At 27.1% G+C, this 24190-nt stretch overlaps 1 protein-coding gene across 3 annotated transcripts in view; it reads left to right on the top strand.

Moving 5' to 3' along the window:
• Positions 1–344: 344 nt before the first annotated feature.
• LOC100213009 (epidermal growth factor receptor substrate 15-like 1) overlaps positions 345–24190 on the top strand; it is a 64216-nt gene continuing 40370 nt past the window's right edge. The window contains exons 1-10 of one of the 3 annotated variants that reach the window (XM_065817488.1): positions 345–570; positions 5652–5693; positions 5773–5862; positions 14998–15045; positions 17709–17804; positions 17989–18042; positions 22772–22867; positions 23436–23483; positions 23594–23635; positions 23820–23879. In XM_065817488.1, the coding sequence (XP_065673560.1) occupies positions 5652–5693; positions 5773–5862; positions 14998–15045; positions 17709–17804; positions 17989–18042; positions 22772–22867; positions 23436–23483; positions 23594–23635; positions 23820–23879 (576 nt within the window). In that variant the 5' untranslated portion in view covers positions 345–570. The remainder of the gene's footprint in view (positions 571–5651; positions 5694–5772; positions 5863–14997; positions 15046–17708; positions 17805–17988; positions 18043–22771; positions 22868–23435; positions 23484–23593; positions 23636–23819; positions 23880–24190) is intronic. The other 2 variants (XM_065817490.1, XM_065817489.1) reach the window with 2 other exon arrangements.

Raw genomic sequence — 24190 nt, 5'->3', positions numbered from 1 at the left:
CTTTCTATTATAATAACTGTTTTACAAATTATCTTTGCTTTACAACAGACGTTAAGTTGTACAAATTTACTTCTTAAACTACTGGAAACGAATCTTTAGTATAGAAACATAAATACAAAAGTTTTAAAGTGTAAAAAAAAACCTTAAACTTTTCCCTTCAGATAAACAAACACAATTTTCACAACTAAAGAAATGATTTAATCTTTGTAATTTGAAATTTTAATGCGCTTTGATTAAAATTAAAGTTTTATTATGTACTGAAACTAATAAAAAAAAGCAAAAACAACAGCAACAACAAAAACCCGAACAAAAGAAAACAAAAATGTTGACCAATGATTTAAACCGGGCAAAAAACTTTCGACTAAAGAACGGTTTCCTTCTAATCAATTTGCACCAAAACTCCGTCAAACAAATTATATTATTGTTTAGCGTCGGAAAAGATATTAGAAATTATGTACTTTCCTAAATGTTGATTTTTGAAGAAAAGTGTGTATATATATTATATTATACACACATTACATGGTTTTTTTTATTTGCTGAATAAGACGGAAAAATAAATATAAAATTCAGGTAAGATATCATGTTGAATAACGATAACAATCGTATAACCTTTGATTATGTACTAATTGTAAAACTTTTCGTATTAACTTTTAATCGTATAACTTTTGTCAATGTACACAATAGATAACAGTTTAAACAAAAATTGATTATTTAAATAAATTTGCAATTGATTATTTAAATAAATTTGTAATGGATACATTACTATGTTAATTACAAATATTATTATATTTAATAATAAATTATGTTTAAAATCAGAGTTTATGTAGTTAAGTTGCCCCATATAGGGCATTTTAATTATATTTTATAGTATAAAATGAGTAAAAGAAATAAGATGTGTTAAAACTTGACTGTGAGTAGTATGGAGATTTTTATTTATTTTATGCTTTTGTTTTACCAATAAACCTTTCTCTAATTCTAAATTTGAAAAATCTAAATTGAATACATATTTAGGTATCTAATTGTGTTTTAATGCATTTGGTTTCTCAATCTGCTCCAAATGTCTATGCCGACTAAGGTTCTTAGGAAAATTAAGAAATTAGTTTTTCTGTTTTTTGGTTCAAAAGTTAATAATTTCAAATTTTAAAAAAAGTTGTTATTTAAATCAAACCAGCAAATTAGGCAGCATTGAGATTGTTATATGTTAACTTATGCTTACAGATTTTTTTATGTTTAAAATAATTTTTGTTGCTGGTTACTTATATATAAGTACATACAAACCTGCCATGTAAAATAAATAGCTTATTATTATTATTACTAACTTGCTACCTTGGTATAGTAAATTGATTAGTGTACTATTTAAACATAAATTTTATATGGCTATATTATAATATTTTCATTACTAAAATTTACTTGCTCCCACTCTTCTAATAATCACCCAGTTCTTTAATTAGACTCTTTTTACCTTGTTAACTAAGGTTGTCAATATAAGTTTCTTAATTTTTTTTTGAGAAATATATACTTTTGCATACTGAATCTTCTGAAAAACATCAATGATTTTAAAAAATTAAAAAATAGACTTACACTCTGTGTACATTCAAAAATCTCAGCTTACATCAATAAAGGTTAATCAGAAAAATTCTATTGACTAGTCTTTTAAACCTTATTTATCTAATAGTTTGGAATAGATCTTGACCTGTGCTACATTGTTTTCTATCTAGGATGACAAACTCTAGATCTTGACTCAGCTCATAGGGTTTTGCTTGGCCTTTTTAAAGGTGGCAATGCAATCTGTTATATTATCTTCTAATAGAGTATAACTCTAAACTCAGTTTAATAGTTCTGAGGCTAACTGGTATTAAGTTTTCTTAAACTCTGTCATAACTTTCAGAGAGGCTGATTCCATTAACAGCTTTAAAGTCTGTGGTTGGAGAAACAGTCTGTTTCTCCAACCACTTGGGATTATTTTTATTTGGTTTGTTTTCAACTATTTTTTCAGCCACCGCCAAAGTGGCTGGAGAAATAGTTAAAGAATCTTAATGGCTAAGGAAACAATACAATACAAAAAGTAACAAGATACGGCTTACATTATTCCTTAAGAGTTGGAAGTCATAATCAATGGACTCAATAAAACAATAAAATGGGGTTTTGATCATATTACCTTAATAACAGATTCTGCAACAGTTATCAACTGGTTAAAATTTCTTAATCATTGGGGACAATTTTGTTTGAGTTCATGGTCTTAGAAAACCACGTCTTTTACACTGGTTATTTTTAATTGAAAATCTTGTGAATGAATGTAATTTACTGATGAAGATTAATTTAAAACAGCAGGAAATAAAGCCAATGGTTTTACTAGGGTACCCTAGAACTAGCTACATTCAACCTAGAGGTTAAAGTTGGGGGTAATATAGGGAAATGCCATTCTTCTTAAGTCAACAAATCACAAAATTATTCCAGTTTTTTTTATTTGTTTTTTATTTCACCATTGCGTTTTAAATACTATAATGGGCACTACTCTAAAGAGCTAGCGTCTCTTGTGCCATTTACTAAAGTTCATTCTTGTTTTACTCATTACTCAATTATGCCTCATCCTTTTACTGTGCTATTCCTAAGTGCTCCGAAAACTCTTATTTGTCTAGTTTTTTTCCTCAGACATCAGTTCTTTGGAATTCATTTCCTTCATCTTGCTTTCCTGATTCATATAATTTGCTATCTTTTATGTTGTCTGTTAATCGTTATAATGCTCTATAAACTTCATCTTTTCTCTTCCAGTAACTTCCAACTCTAATAGTGGTTCCTTGCAGCCTTGTTGGTAGTGAAGATGTTGGAAAAAAAAAAAGAAGCATAATTTGAGAAAAAATAAATGAGAAAAAAAGAATATTTTAGAAATGATGCATAAAAAACTAACAAACTCCAACAAATTAGATGTCGGCATTACAAAATAAAATAATAACATGTATGTTTTAAGTACCATACAAAATAAATAAAGATGTTGCGTCAATTTATAAAACATTATAACATTGTTTATACAAATTAGTACAAACTTTATACAAATGTTTTGTTCATATATCTGTTGCTATGGCGTTGTAATGGGAAAAAAATATTAATTTGGTAGACACAATGCCAAATTATTACATCCTAATGTTAAAATGTTAAATTAAAATCTTGTTTATTCTGTGAACAAAGGAATAATAAGCCAAATTTTTTTTTTAAATTGACTTTTATATCTCGGGGTACCACCTTAAAGTATTTTAAAGATTTAATAACTCTTAAAATTAAAGTTACTAAAATATTGTTACTTAATGTTTAAAATACTTTAAACAGTTATGAATAAATATTTACAAATAGTCTATTATTTGTAACTTAGAAGTTTAATAAAGTATTGAATAAAATAGTTTTTCTTAGCGTAGTAAAAGTATGTCCACCGATGTATTGGAAGAAATATTTTTTGCATTAAGATACTATTTTAATAATTTAAATCAACTACTTATCTTCAGACCATAAAGGAATAAATATGGTGTACACAATAATAAAAAAATTGGATAATAAACAAAGTGATATTTTAAAATTATAGTCCTAGCTTTTTTACTGGTTTTTGGTTCTGTCTTGGGGAGGGGGTTACTGCAAGAACATTCACTCCCCCTCCTGTTGTCAAATGAAAAAGGTATCCCCAATAAAACTCTGGGTTCATCACTGGAAACCATGGAGCAACTCTGATTAATGCCATGGTTAAAATGTCTGTATTATTCAACAATGATTATACCTGTAAGCAATGCAAAATGTAAAAGAAGTCTTTCAATTATTAATATTATCTGTACAGATGTACGAAGCAAATTGTCAGTAAAACATACATTGTCATTGATGTGCAACAGCATAGTCCTCCACTAAAAGAATTCCATCTACATCTAAACAAGTATGCAAAAGAATGAGTGTGGTAGGTAGAACAGCTCATTGCAAGGAAGAACCTTACAGAAAGGAAAATAAATTAACTGGAGCAAAATCATTTTTCAAGTTGCTGTAGTATTTTAAAATACTCATAAAACTTTGATAATAAGTATTCTTGTATTCAATACTTATGTAATATTGAATATAATTATTTCTTGTTTGCTACTACATTTCTGTTTTTGCACTATAAATTAGTTTGTTTCAAAATTTTTTCCTTAATACAAGCATTTAATTTAAGCATTTGATATATGCAAATAACTGTGGGCCAAAATAGTAATTTTGATCATCACCTTAAAAAAGGCCTTAAAATACAGCAAAAATGCACCTAATATAGCAAAAATTTGAATAACCTTTTTAGGTGGCAGAGGAGCTGAACCTTTCATCACCGTTTCACTTAATTGTACTTTAACCCCTAGTTTAACCCATTCTGCAATAGCAGTTAATGTCACATCAGCTTATGTAAATTTGCTTCATAATCTTCATTACGTTGGATTCTTTATCACTTTGAAGTCAATTGAACACTTTACCAGATAAAGCAGACATACCCTCAAAAGAATGTATCCAGAAAAGACATGGAATCAGTCATAAAAAATCGGAAAAGATGTCTATCTGTAGATCCTTGCAAATTCAGTGGTAGGAAGGAAGTCTTGAAGTTAGAAACAGTTGGTATTGTCTAGCAATTGGCGTAACCCATTTCAAATTGGAGGCTTATTTATCAATAGTTGGCTTGTGGTAAAAAGAGCGAATTTGTAATTTAGTGAAAACTTCAATACAAAAAAGATACAAAAGTATGCTTTCGTTTAAAAGAAATGTTTGGAGAAAGAGGATCTTCAAGGCAAGTGGTGTTTGACAACAGCCAGACATTCTGCTCAAAACTTGTGTGTGAACTACGCACTGAATGGAGAGTGTCCTCTTTCATTATGTCTACAAGTCATCTGGAAATGGAATTGTTGAACGTCATCAATAAATATTTGAGCGTATGGCAGCCAGGAGTGGCAAAGATCTGGTGAAGATCAAGTACTGGTATAACATGGCGCCAAGAATAAATAGCAAAGAAAAATCACTTTCCTATAGTTCTCATATGACCACTTAATTACTGCCAAAATTACTAAAAAAATTCTCTATGACAAAGACAAGAAGTATTTGTGAAGTCTCCCAACTCAAAGTATATGAGTGAATGGAGCAAAGGGTTTGTTTCGGATGTGGGACAAGGAGTTTTAGTGGAAATCTATAGATTTCCGAGACACATGTCAGGGATTTACCTGCTCCCAAGTCACCTGACTTGAGTATAAGTGAATCAGAAGAACCCACCGTGGGTAACCTTAGGTAATTAACAATAGTGTGGAGTTTCCTGAAAAGTATTCGTACTTTTTGATCTAGAGACTGAAGGCTATTGTAATTAGTGTTATTGTTTATATTGTATATTAATTGTATATTTTATGGCCTCAGAATAAATGTTGCAGGTGTGTTTTATATATAGCTATTATATTTTATCTGACCATTCTATTGTTTATTATGCTCTTGGATGTTTGGAAAATGTATATACATTCGGTGGAAATAGTAATAAAGTTTGACAAAAAAACAACAAATACATAATTATAAAATAAATAAATACTTATTATTATTTATATATATGTTTGTTCTTTGTATTCATGAATTTATTAAATTATATGCATGATAAATAGATTTGTAAATTTCTTTTTTAGATGTCTCAAAACACAAGTGTTTATGAAACTTATTTCAGACAAGTATTGCAATTTTATATTTTTAAGAAGTTTTTATAAAAAATTATAATACTCATGATGTACTTTTTGTTTATTACTATAGGCTAATCCATCAGGAAGTGGCATTATTAGTGCAATTGATGCAGCTGCTTTCCTTAAAAAGTCTGGTCTACCTGAAGTGGTTTTACATAAGGTAGATTATTTACACAGTTGTATTTTACTATGTTTTTAATTTTGCCTTATGAAACACAAAATATATTTGTATATTTATATATATATATTGTTTTTTTAAAGAAGTTTTTAAGAGTGCCAAATCTAATAATAGTTTGATTTTTTTCTAATAGTCAAAAAATTATTTTGTTGATTAAAAAAAATTTTATTTTTGTGAAAAACATTTTGCTCAAGAAAGTTTGAAAGGAAGATTTGTTAAGTTGGTTTGTAAGGAAGGTTTGTAAGGATATATTTTTTAGGAAATGATAGAAAGATAATTTATTTAAAAATTGCTCTTAGAGTAAAAAAAAATTCATTTCGCGCACTTTTGCTGTATACTTTAGGCTTATTAAAACCCTCATCCTGTTTAATTATTTCAAAGTTATTTAGTCTCATCCTGTTTTATTATTTCAAAATTATTTAGCCTCACCATGTTTAATTATTTCAAAAGACAAAGTCTGAATTTAACATCTTTCAACTTTAAGTAAGAAAATTGTCTCTTTACAGAGACGATTTTCTATAATTATATTTCTCTATAATTATATGAATTAAAATAACTTAAAAGTTTTTAAAAGTAATAATAAAAATATTATAACAATTTGTCTTACAACATTGTAACAATATTTAAATAGCTATAGTATGAAGATTAACATTATTTCATTTTAGCTTTTAGAAAACGATAAAACAGATTAATGCGCACATAATGTAACACAGAAACTGTTAAATACTTTAGTTCACACATATTAGCCAAGCATTGTAAAAATCCCAACTTTATTGCATTGCGGGTTAAAAAAAAAAAATACATTTGAAAAAAATTTTTAAAAGTTGATAAAACCACAAGTAAAAAATCTTATTTTTGGAATAAATGCCATTTATTTTTCAATTCTATCAAACCTACCTTAAAATAAAAAGGTAGGTTTGATAGAAAATAAAAATGATCCTGTATAAAGTATATAATAAAAGTTTTCATTGCATTTAAAAAGTAAATATATGTTTAATATAATAATTATAATCTTGTATTAAAAATAAAATTTGATTCCCACATGACAACAGACAAACTTCATATAGAATATCAATATGGATACAAAAAACATCACTCAACTGAAACACCAATGATATATTTAAACCAATGATATATTTAAACTCTTTGATAAATGTACACCTTCAGTACTAATGTTACTTAATCTAAGTGCTGCTTTTGACACTATTGATCAGCAAAAACTACTTGGGCTATTAACTAGTGAAATAGGTATAGTTGACTCAGCTCACAAGTGGTTCGAATCATTTTCAGTTAACCGTACCTAAAATTTTAAATTTGATAATTCATATTCCACGAACCAAAATGTCAAATATGGAGCACGAAAAAGGTACAGTCCTGGGTTCAAAACTCTTTAATATCTATATCAGACCACCATCAAATATCTGAACATAGCCTATGTTAAAACCTTTGGATACTCAAATGATCATCAAACTCAAAAAGCATTTTTTTCTTCATTGCAATATAATGCACAAGTTTTGGATATACCAAAATGTCTTGAATACTTAAAGGTACTCTTATTAAAATGAAATGCATTTGTTGACTCCAAAAAAAGTTTAGGTGTGATACTTGATAATGAATTATCTTTAAAAACACAAATAAGATTGTTAAAAACTGTTACAATATATTGAGCAAAATATCCGAAATAAAACAATTCTTATCACGCAAATATTTGTGCACCATAGTATGTTCACTTATATTTGTACAGCTAGATTATTGCAAATCCCTACTTTGGAATTCAAAAGACACTATTAATAAAACTGCAGTCAGTTTAATATTGTGCAGCAAAACTAGTATATCAAACCAGAATAAAAAATCAAGTAAACGACCAGGATTTTAACAGTTTCCTTTAGCTGAAAATTAGATAAAAAATCTATTTCAAGGTTCTTTTAATAATGCACTAATCTATTATTCTGGTAGCACCAATGCCATTTTGCAATTTAATTCACTCAATGTCAAAAAGAACACTAAAATTAGACAAAATAAAATGCAGTAATCTTTTTGGTAATTAAGCATTATCCTACTATGGTTCTAAACTTTGGAATATACTTCTAAATATCATCTCTGATGAAAAAAAGCACAACTATTTATAAGAAAAAACTAAAATCTTATTTAATGGTGAATGGTAAACTATTCCACCAGAAAACTCTTGAGTATTAAAATTTTTACTAATATAGTTTGTTGCACAGCTGAACATGTGTTTTGCCAACTTATCCATTACTCTGGCAAAACACAATAGCTGTGGGTAAACCTAAGTATTTATTTAAATTAGTATATATATATATATATATATATATATATATATATATATATATATATATATATATATATATATATATATATATATAAAATATATATATATATATAAAATATATATATATATATATATATATATATATATATATATATATATATATATATATATATATATAAAAGTATATATATATATATATATATATATATATATATATATATATATATATATATATATATATATATATATATATATATATATATATATATATATATACATATATATATATATATATATATATATATATATATATATATATATATAGATCTATAGTTTGTTGTCTTTGGGAAGAGCGGAAGGAAAAAAGTGATTCTTACGCCAAAACATACGTCACTTTTAATTACTTTTGACTTTCGTCCAACATTTGCGTGTTGGACGAAAGTAAAAACCATTAATTTAATTACAAATAAATCGTTTTTTAAAAAAACCACAAAAACGCAAATTTAATTGACCAGAATGTTTTAAAAACATTCTGAATGTTTTTAACAATATAAACAATGTTTTTATTTTTATTTTTTTTAATAAAATGTTTTTATTTTTAAATTTTTTAAATAAATGTTTTTTTTACTGTAAATCATGCGTGGAGTGTTGCTACATCGACTATCTTATAGCCTGACTTGCAAGGGAGTGCTGCTACATCGACTGACAAATAGCCTGACTCGTAAGGGAGTGCTGCTACATCGATTGACAAATAGCCTGACCCGCAAGGGAGTGCTGCTACATCTACTATCTTTTAGCCTGACCCGCAAGGGAGTGTTGCTACATCGACTGAGGGTTTGGTTGGGGCAGGCAGTCTATCAATTAATAAAAAAAATAATTCCGGTCTTGCATTTTAATTTTTACTTTTTGTCAACAAAATATGGAAAAAACTTTAGGACAACATCTACGGGTTGTATATATATATATATATATATATATATATATATATATATATATATATATATATATATATATATATATATATATATATATATATATATATATATATATATATATATATATATATATCAACATCTTTGCTTTTAACAAGGCTGCAAGCAACCACTATTAGAGTTAGAAATTACTGGAAGAGAAAAGATGAAATTTATAGAGCAAGATAACGATTGACAGACATTTTAAAAGATTGCCAATTATATAAATCAGAAAAGCAAAATGAAGGAAATATATTCCAAAGAACTGATGTCAAAAAACTAGACGAATAAGAGTTTTTTTGAGCACTTAAAAACAGTCACAGAAAAAGGATAAGGCTTAATTGAATGACAAGTAACATGAAAATGAATTTTAGTAAATGGCACAAGAGACCCTAGCTCTTTAGAGCAGTGCCCATTATAGTATTTGTCGAAAAGAAAAATAGAAGCATCATTACAATGATGCGATAATGGTTGGAGGTTGGCTGCAAGAGCAGGTCCAACTATGTTTACAATGCGTTTTTGCACCTTGTCTAAAAAAGAAAGGGCATCATTGGAAGATCGACCCCAGATATGGCAACAGTATTCCATACAAGGATGGATTTGAGATTTGTAAAGATAAAGAATAGAATCCTGAGTAAGAAAGGGGCGAGCACAATAAAGAGATGCAACCATAGCAGATGCTAATTTTGCAATGGATTTGATATAAGGTTTCCAAGAAAGATCAGTAGTTAGAGTTAATCCTAGAAGATAAGGGGTAGATGACTCATCAAGTCATCTACCCCTTATCTTCTAGGATTAACTCTAAAAATAATAATAATAAATATAGGAAGATCTAAGTTATTGCGATAAGGATTGGCTGAAAAAAATTGGGTTTTATCTTAAAGTTCACCAGCCACTGTAAGCCCCATGCTGTAGCAGAAGTGATATTTTTTTCAAGCTCAAATGCCCCCTCTAACCACTCAGAGTTTTGGCTTCTTATCAAGACAAGAATAAATGGTAGTATCATCAGCGAACAATGCCACTTTAGATGTGAGAATATCTGAAACATTGTTAATGTAAATTAAAAAGAGTATAGGGCCAAGTATAGAATCTTGAGGAACCCCTGAAGTTACAGGATATGAAAAGGAGTGCTCTCTATTGAGGACAATTTTTATACTACGATTAGAAAGGAACGATTCAATAACCTTAAAGATGTTACCTGATACACTGTAAGAAAAAGAGCTTATGGAGAAGTTCTTTTTCTTGCGGTGACAACATGCCAAACTTTATCAAAAGCTTTAGAAATGTCAAGAGCTATAGCTGTCACCTCTCCAACTTTATCTAATGCTCAATAAAACCTATCAGTTATGAGTGTTAACGAATCAGCTGTAGAACCAGAAGATCAAAATCCATATCGATGATCAGAAAGTAAGTTATTACATTCAAGAGAGATTGAGTGTTGTGAGAAGATTCAAAAACCTTGCTTATGATAAGAAGAAGACTAATGGGATGGTAGTTAGATGAGTCAGATCGCTCTCCAGAATTTTTGAAAATAGGGATAACAGATGCTGCTTTCCAGCAGGCTGGAAAACAAGACTCTGATAAGCACTTGTTAAGTAATTTTGAAAGTATAGACAACAGCTCCGGAGAACACTTCTGCTAGACTATAACAGGTATGTTGTCCGAACCACAAGCTGTAGAAGAGTCTAAGCAGGAAATCACTTTAGATACAGAAGTTGGAGTGATACAAATGTCAAGCAATGGATCGACCTGTTATCAGGTAGAATGTAATATGGAATCCAGAGATGATATTTATGAAAAGTTTTTAGCAAATAGTTCAGCTTTGTCTTTAGGTGAGGTGACAAAGTCTAATCCATACAAGAGAGGTGGAATAACATATTTGCCCTTATTATTGATACAGTTAAAGATTCTCCAGAAGTCACGAGAGCTTAATTTTTGAGATGAAATACGAGATTTCATGACCTGAGAATAGCGGGCTTCGGCCTTAGACAAAACCTTTTCACAATGGTTTCTAGCAATAATAAACAGATGTCTGTTTTCTGGAGAATTGTTTTGCCAATAGATATGGAAGTATTGGTTTCGATTGGAAATTGCAGCAGTGCGATGAGAGGAAAACCATGGAGAAGAGTGAGGCTTGACTTGAGGAATTGTTGAGATGGAATAAAAGATTCCATACCAGCCTGAATCCATGAAGTTATGTAAGAAGCACATTTGTCAGCAGGTAGACAAATAATTTCTACTGAGCACTGACTAGGATCAGAAACAAGACATAAGTCGAGTAGAGAGCGTAAATGATTCGGACTGTCTGGAAAGCGAGTTGGAAAGTTGACTTTTGAGTTAGAGATTGAGAAAGGCAAAAGTTGTGGGGTTTAATGCCTACAGAGTCACTAACTCTAGAGCCATGCCATTTAGTGTGATGAGCATATTGAATATGATGATACTGAAGTTCTAGGTTGTGTATAAAAGGAAAACATGAAGATAGGTAAGAGTTATAAGGACAAATTAGAAAAAAAGGTTGTATCGAACATGTTTGTTAGTGAAGATTAAATTGATTTAGGTATCAGCATGTAGAGAGGTAGCAGCTTCGAAATTAAATGGTAAAGGTAGAAGTAAGAAAACTTAAAGAGAGTGCCTTACATGTATGAATGAGGTTTAGTTAAGGAAAGAAAATGCTCTAGATTGTTTATATTAGAGAAACAGCATAAATAAGAAAGGCTAAATGATGATGATATTGATGATGATGTTGTTGTTGATGTTGTTGTTGATGATGATGATGATGATGATGATGATGATGATGATGATGATGATGATGATGATGATGATGATGATGATGATGATGATGATGATGATGATGATGATGATGATGATGATGATGATGATGATGATGATGATGATGATGATGATGATGATGATGATGATCATTATCATCATCATCATCATCATCATCATCATCATCATAATAATAATAAGATGATGATGGCGATGATGACAAGAGAAATCTGTACAGTTTCTTTAAAAATGTATAGAAACATGACAAAATTGTTTAGAAACTCAACATGGTATGGAAAGACTACATAATTGTATAGTAAACCGACGTGCATAGAAACACTACATCGAAAGGTAGAGTTTCTATAAAGAGGTTTTTCTATTGAGTTGCCATAAGCCGTTTATATTGTTTTAGTTCAGCCATTAAAATATTTTCCACAGAGTAATATCAGAATCTATCTAGTTATATCAGAGTTTTCACCTCCCTCATTTTGGGGGGTTCGGAAAATTTGCATGCTCATAACTTTTGTTATTTACAATATTTTTTATGAAATTTAAAATCTGTTGATAAATTTAAATTTAGTTTTAGATAGTAAAGTTGAAAATTCTACTACATCAGTGCCCCCACAATTGGACAGGGGGTAACTTTTTAGGGCTTTTTTTGTTTCCAGGCCTCAGCCATCCCAATTATTTGCAAGGTCTCCTCATTTAGCATAGGTATAAACATACATAAGTTTAAAATTTGCACAATGTGTAAAACTGTCCTATCTGGAACATCAAAAAATTCTGTGGGCCCCCATGGTTATGATCATCATGCTGATGATGATCATCATCATTTTTCAGCTTTCACTTTTTTATAATAATCTTGAGCTTCTTCTTCAGGAAACCGTGTTGAAAATGACGCTGTTTACAGTGACGTTACTTCAAATTTTTGCTCCCTCACCCCCTCCTTCCTCTCGTACAACCGATGACAATCGAATAGACAATAATTAATTTTTTTTAATTATCGACCCACTTTTGATAACTATGTTTTAAATTTATGATTAAATTAATGATTTACATTAACATTTTTTTTTTGTATATAAAATAAATAAAAACTTAGTAGAATTTTCATTCAAATTTTTTTATCACATTTGAAAGTTTAAACTAAATGAGAAAATTAAAAACAATGATTGGCTAAAACCTTATTTTAAAACTTTGAAATTAAAATAAAAATAAAAACTGTAGGAGTGTCCATAAATTACACAACACGAAACTTTCAATAATGAACAAACCAAAAAAAAGATCACAAGTCTTCCGTGCAGAACTTTTAATTGAATCAAGTAGAAGTAATTTTTAGATTAAATAAAAATAACTAATTTAAACTTGAATTGCTTTTTATTGAATAACGTCGTCAAAGATTAACTGCATAAAGAAAAATCCAAAACTTGAACATTTTTGTATTGATGTCAAATATTAACTACAAAAAACCTGGAGTTTTTTAAAAAAAAAAAAGAAATAATCTAAGAGACTCACGGTATCAGAGAAATGAATCCCTAAAATGTTTTTTTTTGTATCTAATTTTCAATTTTTTTTAAATTGCATTTTTATATCTTTAATTTACAGTACATTACAACAATTTCTAACATCACACCAAAGTTACCATCAAAAGGTTAATGTTACCCTATTTTACGGTAATCATTTTCTCAAACCCAAAATGAAATATTTTTAATCTTCATACCAATTACTAAAGCTATTTATAAATTGATGTGTTGTAATTCAAATTGTTATTATTACTTTTAAGTATTTTTATTATTACTTTTAATAGTTTATATGTTGTTTTAATTTACATGAATATATACATTGAGTTATTTAAAAATTAAAAGAATGATAATAATGGATTTAGACTTATCTTAACCCATTCTTATCATTCTCACATATCAAATTTCCCATATATGATTTTTTATTGTTAATAATTTATTGTACTTTGTTTGTTTTATGGGTTTATTGCTCATTCACTTTGTTAATACAGAAAGTTGTTACATGAAAATCCTAATAGAGGTAACATTTGGTAGTAATGTAGTCGTAGAATGCTTCATAAACCATGAGTTCCGAGTTTGATCTCCACCATGTCCCTGGTAGCGCTTAACTTGTTTCTCTGTGCAGTAACTTTGTTTGTCAAGGTTTGTTTTTTTTTAATTAAAGAATTAAGAAAGGGTTGTAACTACAGTAAAGTAGCCTCCTCAATTGTAGTGGCCCTTTTGGCCTTGGCAAGATGAAAAACAAGAAAAAATTATTTAACATACCTCCCATGATCTGTTTTATCCTTTGATCATGACCTGTTTTATCCTTTGATCATGACCTGTTTTATCATTTCATCATGACCTGTTTTATCTTTTGATCATGACCTGTTTTATCCAATAATCATGACCTGTTTTATCCAATGATCATGACCTGTTTTATCCTTTGATCATGACCTGGTGTATCCTTTGATCATGACCTATTTTATCCTTTGATCATAACCTTTTATGGATTCTTTTTTGCTAGTTAAATAATACTTTGTTAGTGAGGTTTTTTTTTTATGTAATACAATATTATGTAATAAAATAATATTAATTTTATTACAATAATGTTGTTAGGCCTGTTCTAGATGTCAACCTTCGTGTAAGTTAATTGTAAAACAACATAATGTTGGTTTTCTTTCTCTTTTTTACAGATGTAATTATAGTTGTTGTTTTAAAGAGTTTATTCCACTCACTAAATAAATACTTTCAATTATTAGATTTCAAATAAATAGATAAAAATTCAGTTCCAGTTAATAGTAGTTCTTAAGAGCTATTATTGATTGTTCCACTCACTAAGTTTTAATGTCATTAAGTGTTTTTAGAGTTTAGAATTTTTATTATAGTTTTGCTTCTCCAAGTTTCTTTAAGACTTGCTGTTTTTTCAAGTCTTCTGTTAACTTTTATCCTGTTTTGGCTGTCTTTTCTGTTTTTATCTATATAATTTTTATTGTCAGCCTTATTGGGAATGAATAAAATAACTAAAATTAGAAGTAAATTTATAATAATTATGTTACATTATATAATAATGATGGTAACTTTGTTTTAGATATGGGAAATTTCAGATAGTGATAACAAAGGTTGTTTAGATAAACAGGTAAATTAATTTGTATTGCATATAAATTTTATTAGTATGAATATTTTAAATTAAGATATTTTTATACTGAGTTTAATTTGTAATTTGGTTCAGCAGTTGTACCAGTTTGTATAGCAGTACTTGCAGTAGTACACACAAATGTGCACTTTAATTTTTCAAAAAAAGAAGAAAAATATGAAGAATATTTAAAAAAGATTGTTGCCCAATGCCAAACCCTCAGTCGATGTAGCAGCACTCCTTTACAGCAGCAGGCAATAAGGTTGTTGATGTATGTACTGAAGCCCCCTCAACTTCCTGTTTTTGTATAATCTTATCCGTGCGCATCTAATCAGTGGTGTACCCTCATGGTCGTCCGGTGGCACTGGACAACTCAATTTTCTCCAAGGGTGACTGAAATTTAAAAAAAATGGCTGTCAGTAGCCCAGCAAGACGACCAGACAGTTTGTTACTTACAAAAGTGTTTTAATTAATAAAACCATATTTACTTATAGTCCATTTTGAATCACCTGAATGGGCAGTTATTAACAACACTGAATCTCATGTTTTTCATTAGTAAAATAAATTTTTATTAAAAATTTTTAAATTAAAATGAACAAAATAAAAGACATTAAGATGCACATGAAAAATTCTTATTAGAACGCAATTTAGGATGTATGTGGAAATTCTTTTTTCCTAAAATAAAAAGTCTTTTTATAATGAAAAATGTTTATAACATTAAAAACTTCATGTTTTAAACATTCAACTAAATTAAATTCGATTGAAGGTTGAGAGAGAATAATAGAATATTTTTCTATATATAAAACATTTCTTTGCAGTTATGGCTTTCAACATTTTTGCTTCACGTAATGAAACCTTTGTTAAGATTGACAAAAAGAAACAAAACGATATTGACTACAACAAAAATGACAACCCATCTTTAATTTATTTTATTAATAAACTAATTAAAGATGGGTTATTAAATTGGTTATAAAAATCTTTTTCAATTTAGCCAGTTTTTATTTAAAAAAAGTAAAAATTGCCAAAAAGTCTTTTCTTATAATAAAAACAATAAGTTTTATAAACCACTACTCTTAGTTTTAATAAATTAACTAATTTTTATCATAATGAATTAGTGAAAAATGTTTTTTTTAAAGAAATTACTAACCACAGAAACCTATAAAGAAATTTGTAAAGTGTTGCTTTACAATTTTGTAAAAATAATTTTTTTAAATATAAAATCATCATCTTAAAAGTATATTGTTTTTATTAAAAGCTTTATAAAAATTTTTATATGAAACTCCTTTCTAAATATACTTAACTTTAAAGAGATCCCTAACTGCAAGACAAGTTGTGTTCATATTTAAAAAAATATTTAAAAAAATTGCTTGGGATAAATTTTTTAGTTAAAACCAGTGGTGTGCTGGCCCCAGGGGCTATGCAAGAATTCTGCATGGGTCTCAAGCGTTTTATCTTTAAAGGGCTTTTTCGTAAAAAAAAATTATTTTACTATATTCTTTAAAAAAGAATTTGGTTTGTATTATTGTTTTGTATGAACAAAAATATTTTAATTTAAACTATCTGGTATAACCTTCTTTTTTTAATTAAAATAATAACATGTGTGTTTTTCAGCACAAAGGTTTAACACTTATAGAATTTTTAGTTTTACAAGTTATAAGGCTAATTTTTCTAATAAAACTTGGTATATAATAATTATAATACAAATTAAGTATTTATAATACCTGGATTATCTATTTTTCTATTAATTGTTCTATATTTTTCTAAACATTCAACCTTTGTTGAAATGCTGATAAAAACCAGGTCTTTTTATAATGCAATATAACACTAATTAGTAATAATAACCGTTTAAAAAAAAACAAACACCGTGCCAGAGTTTCAAACAAAACACAAACATACAAGTAGCAACTTATTGGTGAGTGAACACTGCACCAGAGGTTTAGACAGAACATAATCATACATCTATAGTAAATCACAGGTTAGCTATTAGCTCACCTGTAGTTTTACATAGTTAGAGGTGTCTTAGGCACTGTGTTAGCCTTAGGTAGATGCGTTAGAAGTGTCTTAGATACTGTGTTAGCCTAAGACAGTAATTAAGGCACCTCAAACTATATAAAAGACAAAAATCTAACTAACATGAAAAAAAACTAACATGACAGGTATTAAATAGTACTGATGACAGGAAGTACACTTCTTCTAGCCTTTGCTTAGAAAGGGAATCCTATAAAGCAGCAGAAAATGGAATAGGTTGCCCTGGATTACATGTTACCAATGGCAGGGTGATCATGATGGTCATCGCCTGACAAAAAAATTGTAACAAAGTAAAAAACAATAGTAACTAAGCGCATTGAATTATTCTAAATTACATTGTACCTTACAACAGTATTGTTGTAAATAATGCTTTTAGACTGGTGAATATAATAAAAATAAATTTTTTTTAAGTAACTTAAATACTTTTTTTTTAAAAGTATTTTAAAATTTACAAGCTATTTATTTCAATAATAGAAAGAAAAAAAAAAAAACCAAAAACTTTTAATATAATTAAAAATAAACCCAGGCTAAACTAAAAATAACCACTAGACACTCTTTTTTACTTTTACAGTTTATTATATTTATTTTTAAATATAACCTGTGCTATATAATAATATTACTGTATATTATTTTTTTAGAAATTTAATGTTGCTTTGAAATTGGTAGCTCTTGCTCAAAATGGTAAAGAAGTCTCATTAAAGCTCATTAATACACCTACTCCTCCTCCAAACATGGTTTGCAGCTCTTTGTTCTTGCTAATCTTTTTTTTTTTTTTGTATTTTAATATTTTTCAAAATATCTGTTTATTATATTTTTTTTATTTTCTATATTCACAGTTACATTAATAATAAAAAAAAATTAATAAAAAATGTATTTTAACTTGTCAAATACAACATTTGAAATAATACTGTATTCAAGGCCCTTCAGATGTCAGTTGATGTGGGTATCGAATCTCATGAATCTAAAAATTGGGTTAGCTTTTTAATGTGTTTTTGAGATTATTCTTTGGGTATCTTTATTCTTCTAGAATTTCTTTTGATCAATTTAAAATATGTGGTGTTGATTTTGTTGATTGTAGTGCTGTTTTTCTTGATTTTTCTTGATTTTGGAAATTTTTTGTTAATTTTTTTTTACAAATTAAATTAAATAACATATAGAAATAACTCGTGTAAATTTTTTTTTTTTGTTGCTTATATTGTGCAATAACATTGAGTTTTTAATATTTACATTTATTAATATATTTTTTATAGTGTTTAAGAAATAATTTATCTATTGTCTAAAATTATTAACATACTGTAGTAAACCATAATAATTAAAAAAAAAAAATTAAAGTTCTAAATTTAACTTAACTGAATCATATTAATTTTTAAACTGAATCAGTACATTAATTTTTGAACTGATCTTCAGGAAATTTGATTTTAATGATAAAAAAATATTGTTTTGCTCAATTTTCAGATTTTTTTTAGATATAACTTTTTATAATTTTTTTTTAACAAAAAGTTAAAATAACTAAACTGGCCCTTATAGAAAAAAAAAAAAGAAAGAAAAAAAAAAGAAAAAATAACCAAAAAGTTACTTTCACTAAAGGCGACTTTCATTAATAAATATATCAAAAATAGTTATAACATTTGTTATGCAAGTTTTTCTGTAGGACTATGTTCTACTAACAGGTTGAAGCTGGACAGGACTGGAAAATTTATAATGATACAATTCACTGCTGAACTATGAGGACCTAGTTCTGATTAAGAATTCATATAAAGTCTCTTTGTGTTATTGTTATATTTTCTTAACTTTCCAAATGCCAATTGTTAAATGTTAACTTAAGGATTCCTAGATTCCAACTGCCAAATGTTAACATTTTAACTGGCAGATCCCATAAGAAGGCTGGTACTAAAAGAAAAATTGTTCCTGAAATAGTTCATAACATAAATGCTTTTGCCAAGGTCACACTACCCCAAAAAGATCTTATGTAACTTATAAAAAAGAAAAGGGATTTTGCAACAAATGCTCAATTTTTTTTAGCATAAAAAAATCTATACATATTAAAAAATTAAAAATTTGAGATTTGCATACATTTGCTGAAAAAAAGGAAAATCAGTTTAAAAATAGACAAAATATCCGGTGTCCTCCTCCTGCCTATTAAAAGTTTTATTATTATATCAGTCTTTAGAGAAATGAACAAATTTGAGATTTGCTTTTCCTCAAATACAATGAAAGTCAACCTTGAGTCTTTCCTTTAAGTGTTTTCTTCACACATTGAATTAGGTATTTTAGTCAATTATTAAAAATATTTAAGAAGTCAGTGATGTTAGATAGAGTTAAAAGGTATATTACATTTATCTTACAACAATATTGTTGTAAATAATGTTTGGAGTCTGGTAAATAAAAAAAAGCAATTTAACTTAGGATTGTTCACCGTAGACAAAAACTTACGAAAATTTTGCATTTTTATCTTCTGTATTTCAAGTTGCCATTGCGGAAGTTGTACTTGCGCAAGTTCACCTTCCGTTAGGTATTATACGAAAAAAATAAATAATAATTTTTTAATAACCATTTACGAAAAGAAACTTGCGAAACAAATCATTTCAAAAGAATACTTGCAAAACAGTTCCTTACGAAAGGAGTGTTTCGGAATGTACCCTTACGGAATAGACTTGAAAGCATTCATTAAACTGTTATACAAAAAAGTGTTATACAAAAAACTTATTATTTGTTATACAAAAAAGTGTTATACAAAAAACTCATTATTTAGATAAAATAATGTTGTTAAATGATTCTTCAATAGTTTATACATATATATCTGGTATACATATATATATATATATATATATATATATATATATATATATATATATATATATATATATATATATATATATATATATATATATATATATATATATATATATATATATATATATATATATATATATACATATACATATACACAGTGACCTAGAAAGGTTAAAAAAATTAGGATGCGAAGGAGGAAGGGGGGCTGAAACAGAAATTAAGGGGGCCTAACGCAGCTAAAATTTAAATAGAAAAAACTGAAACTTTGACTTAGTTTTGAGGGAAAAGGCAACGCTCCCTACGCAACTTGTCTCTATGCCAGTGCTCTCTAAAGCATCTAGAGCTTTAAAACTTTCACCAGTTGTATAGTCCCAATAACGTTGGGATGTTGAAAATCAAAGCATTTTCAAGGGGCAGCCCTACAAGGGGCAACAAATGCACTTCCCACCCTGACTTTTTTTTTATTAAGGAAAACATTTTAGAAAAAATTATCGAAAAGGATGTCTTTAAAATTTTTTAAAATTTACTTGTTATTAAGGTAATAAAAGTGAAAGCGTATGTAACAGAGCACCTAAAAAATAAAAAAATTGAAACTGACTAAACATAACATTATTCTATTTGAAAACAAGTAAGAGCTATTTTTAGGCATTTTATTATATAATTAAGTTTTAGCATTCATCACATAAATTAGGTCTTTTTTTGATTTCAACAAAGAAATTGTTTCCTGATTTTGCAATTGCATTTGTATGTTAACATTGTTCAAGTTATCTTCATTATTTAATTCTTATTCATTAAATGACATTTTAAAAAGTGTATTTTATGAAAGTCTTGATTTTTTTATAAAAGTTTAAAACTGAAACTTATCGATATCATATAAAAAATTAGTATTTTAATTACTTAGTTAATTATACGCATTTGATTCATCAAACGTAATTGAATATATTTACTATGGCACGTTTCGTAAGTTTTTTTCCGATAAGAACTGTTTCGCAAGTTGCGGTGCGAAAGAGTTTCGTTTTGAAAGAAATTTGATTTTTTATCATTATTTTAAAAAATAAAACCTTAAAATGTTCATATGTTGCAAAACTGAAAATAAAATTTTATTATAAACATTTTGTTATATAAAAATTTTATTTTTTACAATTATATCCGTTTGACCAACAAAATTTTTTTATAGACTTCAAAATGTTGTTTAGCAAAAGAGCTTGTTTTGCAAGTGCGACTTCCGTAAGCGCTACTTTCGTATGTAGCAAAATAGTTTTATTTCATAATTTAACTTGCGAAAGGCTACATTTCGTAAGTAGCGTTTGCAAAATGAACATCGACAGTTTTTTTTGTTCTGTAAAATTTGGTAAAAAAAAAAAGTTCCTGATTCTCAATATCCTTCCGAAAGAATTTTATTTTTCCGGAATTGTACAAAATCTTTTGGCTAACAACTCTAATTCAACTTGAATACTTTGAAAGGTTTAATAAAAAAAAAAAATTTTTAAACCTTTTAAAGTTTAGAAGACATTTGTATAATTAAAATGAAAATTATAGAATCATTTGAAATTAATAATACTATAATTAAGTTTAACTTTTTAGTTGATTTAAAATAAATTTAAAGTTCAAAGTAACCAAAAAAAAATGGTAAGCAAACATTTAAGACATTTTCTTAGCAACAAGATTAACAATGAAAACATCAAATTATTACCAAAAACCTTCACTTATGTTTTTTAATTACAAACATCAGCTCTATTGCATAAAATTATTAATAACTTAGATTTGATGTCAGTATAAGATTTGATGTCAGTATAAGATTTGATGTCAACATAAACAGAATAAATTATATAAATTATTTCAGTAAAAACATTTATTTAAACTCTCATTTATTTTCTAATTAAAATTTATTTTTTATTTTACCTTTTATCTCAATAAAAAACTTTTATTCACCAGTAATGGTGAATAGAAATTTAGTCTATAGAATAAAAAACTAGAAACAAAGGCTCAGGAAAATATGGTTTATAGCTATACTTTGACCCGTTTAAAGTTTTTTTTTTTTGTATGTATAAATTCAAACACTATTCATGTTGGGATAGAAGAGAACATAGTTAGGAAAGAAAAGAATATAGTTAATTAACAAGAACTAGGAAAAATGAGAAAATAGTTAATTAACTAGAACTAGGAAAAAAGATTTTTAATTAACAAAAAATCGGTTTTCAAAATTAAATAGTAAGAGTTTGAATAAATTTATAATATATTGGCAATAAGAACAAAGAAAATGACATAAATTTATAATATACTGGCAATAAGAACAAAGAAAATGACATAAATTTATAATATACTGGCAATAAGAACAAAGAAAAGGACATAAATTTATAATATACTGGCAGTAAGAACAAAGAAAATGACATGGTTGTGGCAACTCATTAAAACTTTTTAGCTGATCATAGAGAAGATACAAATTGTGCAGCTTTTTATTCAGAGAATAACTTTTGACACTTAAAGTTAATTAAATCGACACTTAAATAGATAATAACACAATAAAATTGTTTAGATTATTGAATATTAAATTTGTCACTTAAATCTTTTAGCTGACCATGAAGAAAATTTTCTAGCAGTAAGGTTTTTTAAAGTTTATTTATTGAGAGATGTAAATTTCGTAGTTTTTTTTTTGAGAGAATATATAATATCGAAGTTAAGGTGATGCGAAGAATGCATTTTATGTTTTTATAAAAATTACATGATTCAGGATTGATAATTGGGTTATATTTGAAATAAAACTGCCTATGATTAAAATATAGTTATAATTAGATAAGTACAAACATATATTTAAAAATATCAACAATGATAATATTCCCTGGATTTTTTTAAAGTTATTTCAAGTTAAGCATATTAAGACTTTTAAAATCATTTGAAACTTGTTTAGGGAATGTTGCCATCAGTAGGAAATGTTCAAACATCTGACTTTGCATCCTGGAGTATTAAACCAAAAGAAAAAGCAAAATATGATGCTTTATTTGAGGTAAATTTTTTTCTCTTAATTTTTATTTTGTCAATAAAAAGTTAATATCTACCTTTTGGATAGGCTTAGCTTTATTCAAATTTTATTCAAGTTTTACCCGAAGCTATTTTAGAAAACTTCGTGAGATTTTTATTGTAGAAAACTTCCTGAGATTTTTATTTTAAAGGAAAAATTATTGTTTTTATTTATTTCAATGTGAAATTAATCAAATTATAAAATAAATTTGTTATCAATTGTAAATAGTTTACTTATCGTTATCAATTGTAAATAGTTATTATTACACAGTTATAAATTCTTTATGCTCTTCATTGAATCCTCCCTTTTTACTCTCACCTTCAATCATTGACACTGATCTATGATTGAAATTAATCATTGGTTTTTTGTAAAGTTTAAAATTCAACTTTACAAGCTTTACAAAATTAATGAAATTAAATTTTTGAAGTATGACATAAATAATTTATAAATTGACTTAATTTTTAGTCAAAAATTTTTCATAATAATTTCCTGATAAAGAATTAGTTTTAAAGTTTATGAAATTTAAAAATAAATTGTTTTTTTTTTGCTACAGAGCTTAAAACCTGTGAATGGATTTCTGACTGGAGAAGTAGTTAAACCTGTATGTGTCTTGTTTCATTTTTATGTTACAAAATCATAACATGAATGTATTTGTAATGCTTTTTTTTTTTTTTGATCTCCTTTTATTTAAGTTATCTATTTTGTGTACAGGTATTGATGAATTCGAAATTACCTTTTGACACGCTTGGAAAGGTACATTTTTGTTTTATAAAAGTATTAAATAGTTGTATGTTATTTTTTTTTGTTTTATAAAAGTATTAAATAGTTGTATTTTTTTTTTAATTTTTATTTTACCTTTTTAAAATTTTTTCTAATGCAACTATAATTTGATTTTTTTTTTCTAATGCAACTATAATTTGATTTTTTTTTAAAAAAGATTTGGGATTTATCAGATATTGATCATGATGGATCTCTTGATCAAGATGAGTTCTCTCTTGTAAGATATGACAGTTACTTAGTTTTCTTGAATATCATTTCTTGTTTGTATTTGTTGTTATTTTTAAGTTTATATACTATATATTTACTTTAACTCTTGTAAGAACAACTTTGAATAGGGTGGGGCTGGGGCCAGGTTTGGTAAAAAAATAGCCAGGGTGCAATTTGCAACAGGGCTGCATATAAAACTTGTTGTATTTAAAATTCATGTTATATTATATATATATATATATATATATATATATATATATATATATATATGTATATGTATATATATATATATATATATATATATATATATATATATATATA

The sequence above is a fragment of the Hydra vulgaris genome, chromosome 14, assembly GCF_038396675.1.
Source record: "Hydra vulgaris chromosome 14, alternate assembly HydraT2T_AEP".
Lineage (NCBI taxonomy): Eukaryota > Metazoa > Cnidaria > Hydrozoa > Anthoathecata > Hydridae > Hydra > Hydra vulgaris.
This window is presented reverse-complemented; position numbering and strand designations above follow the sequence as displayed.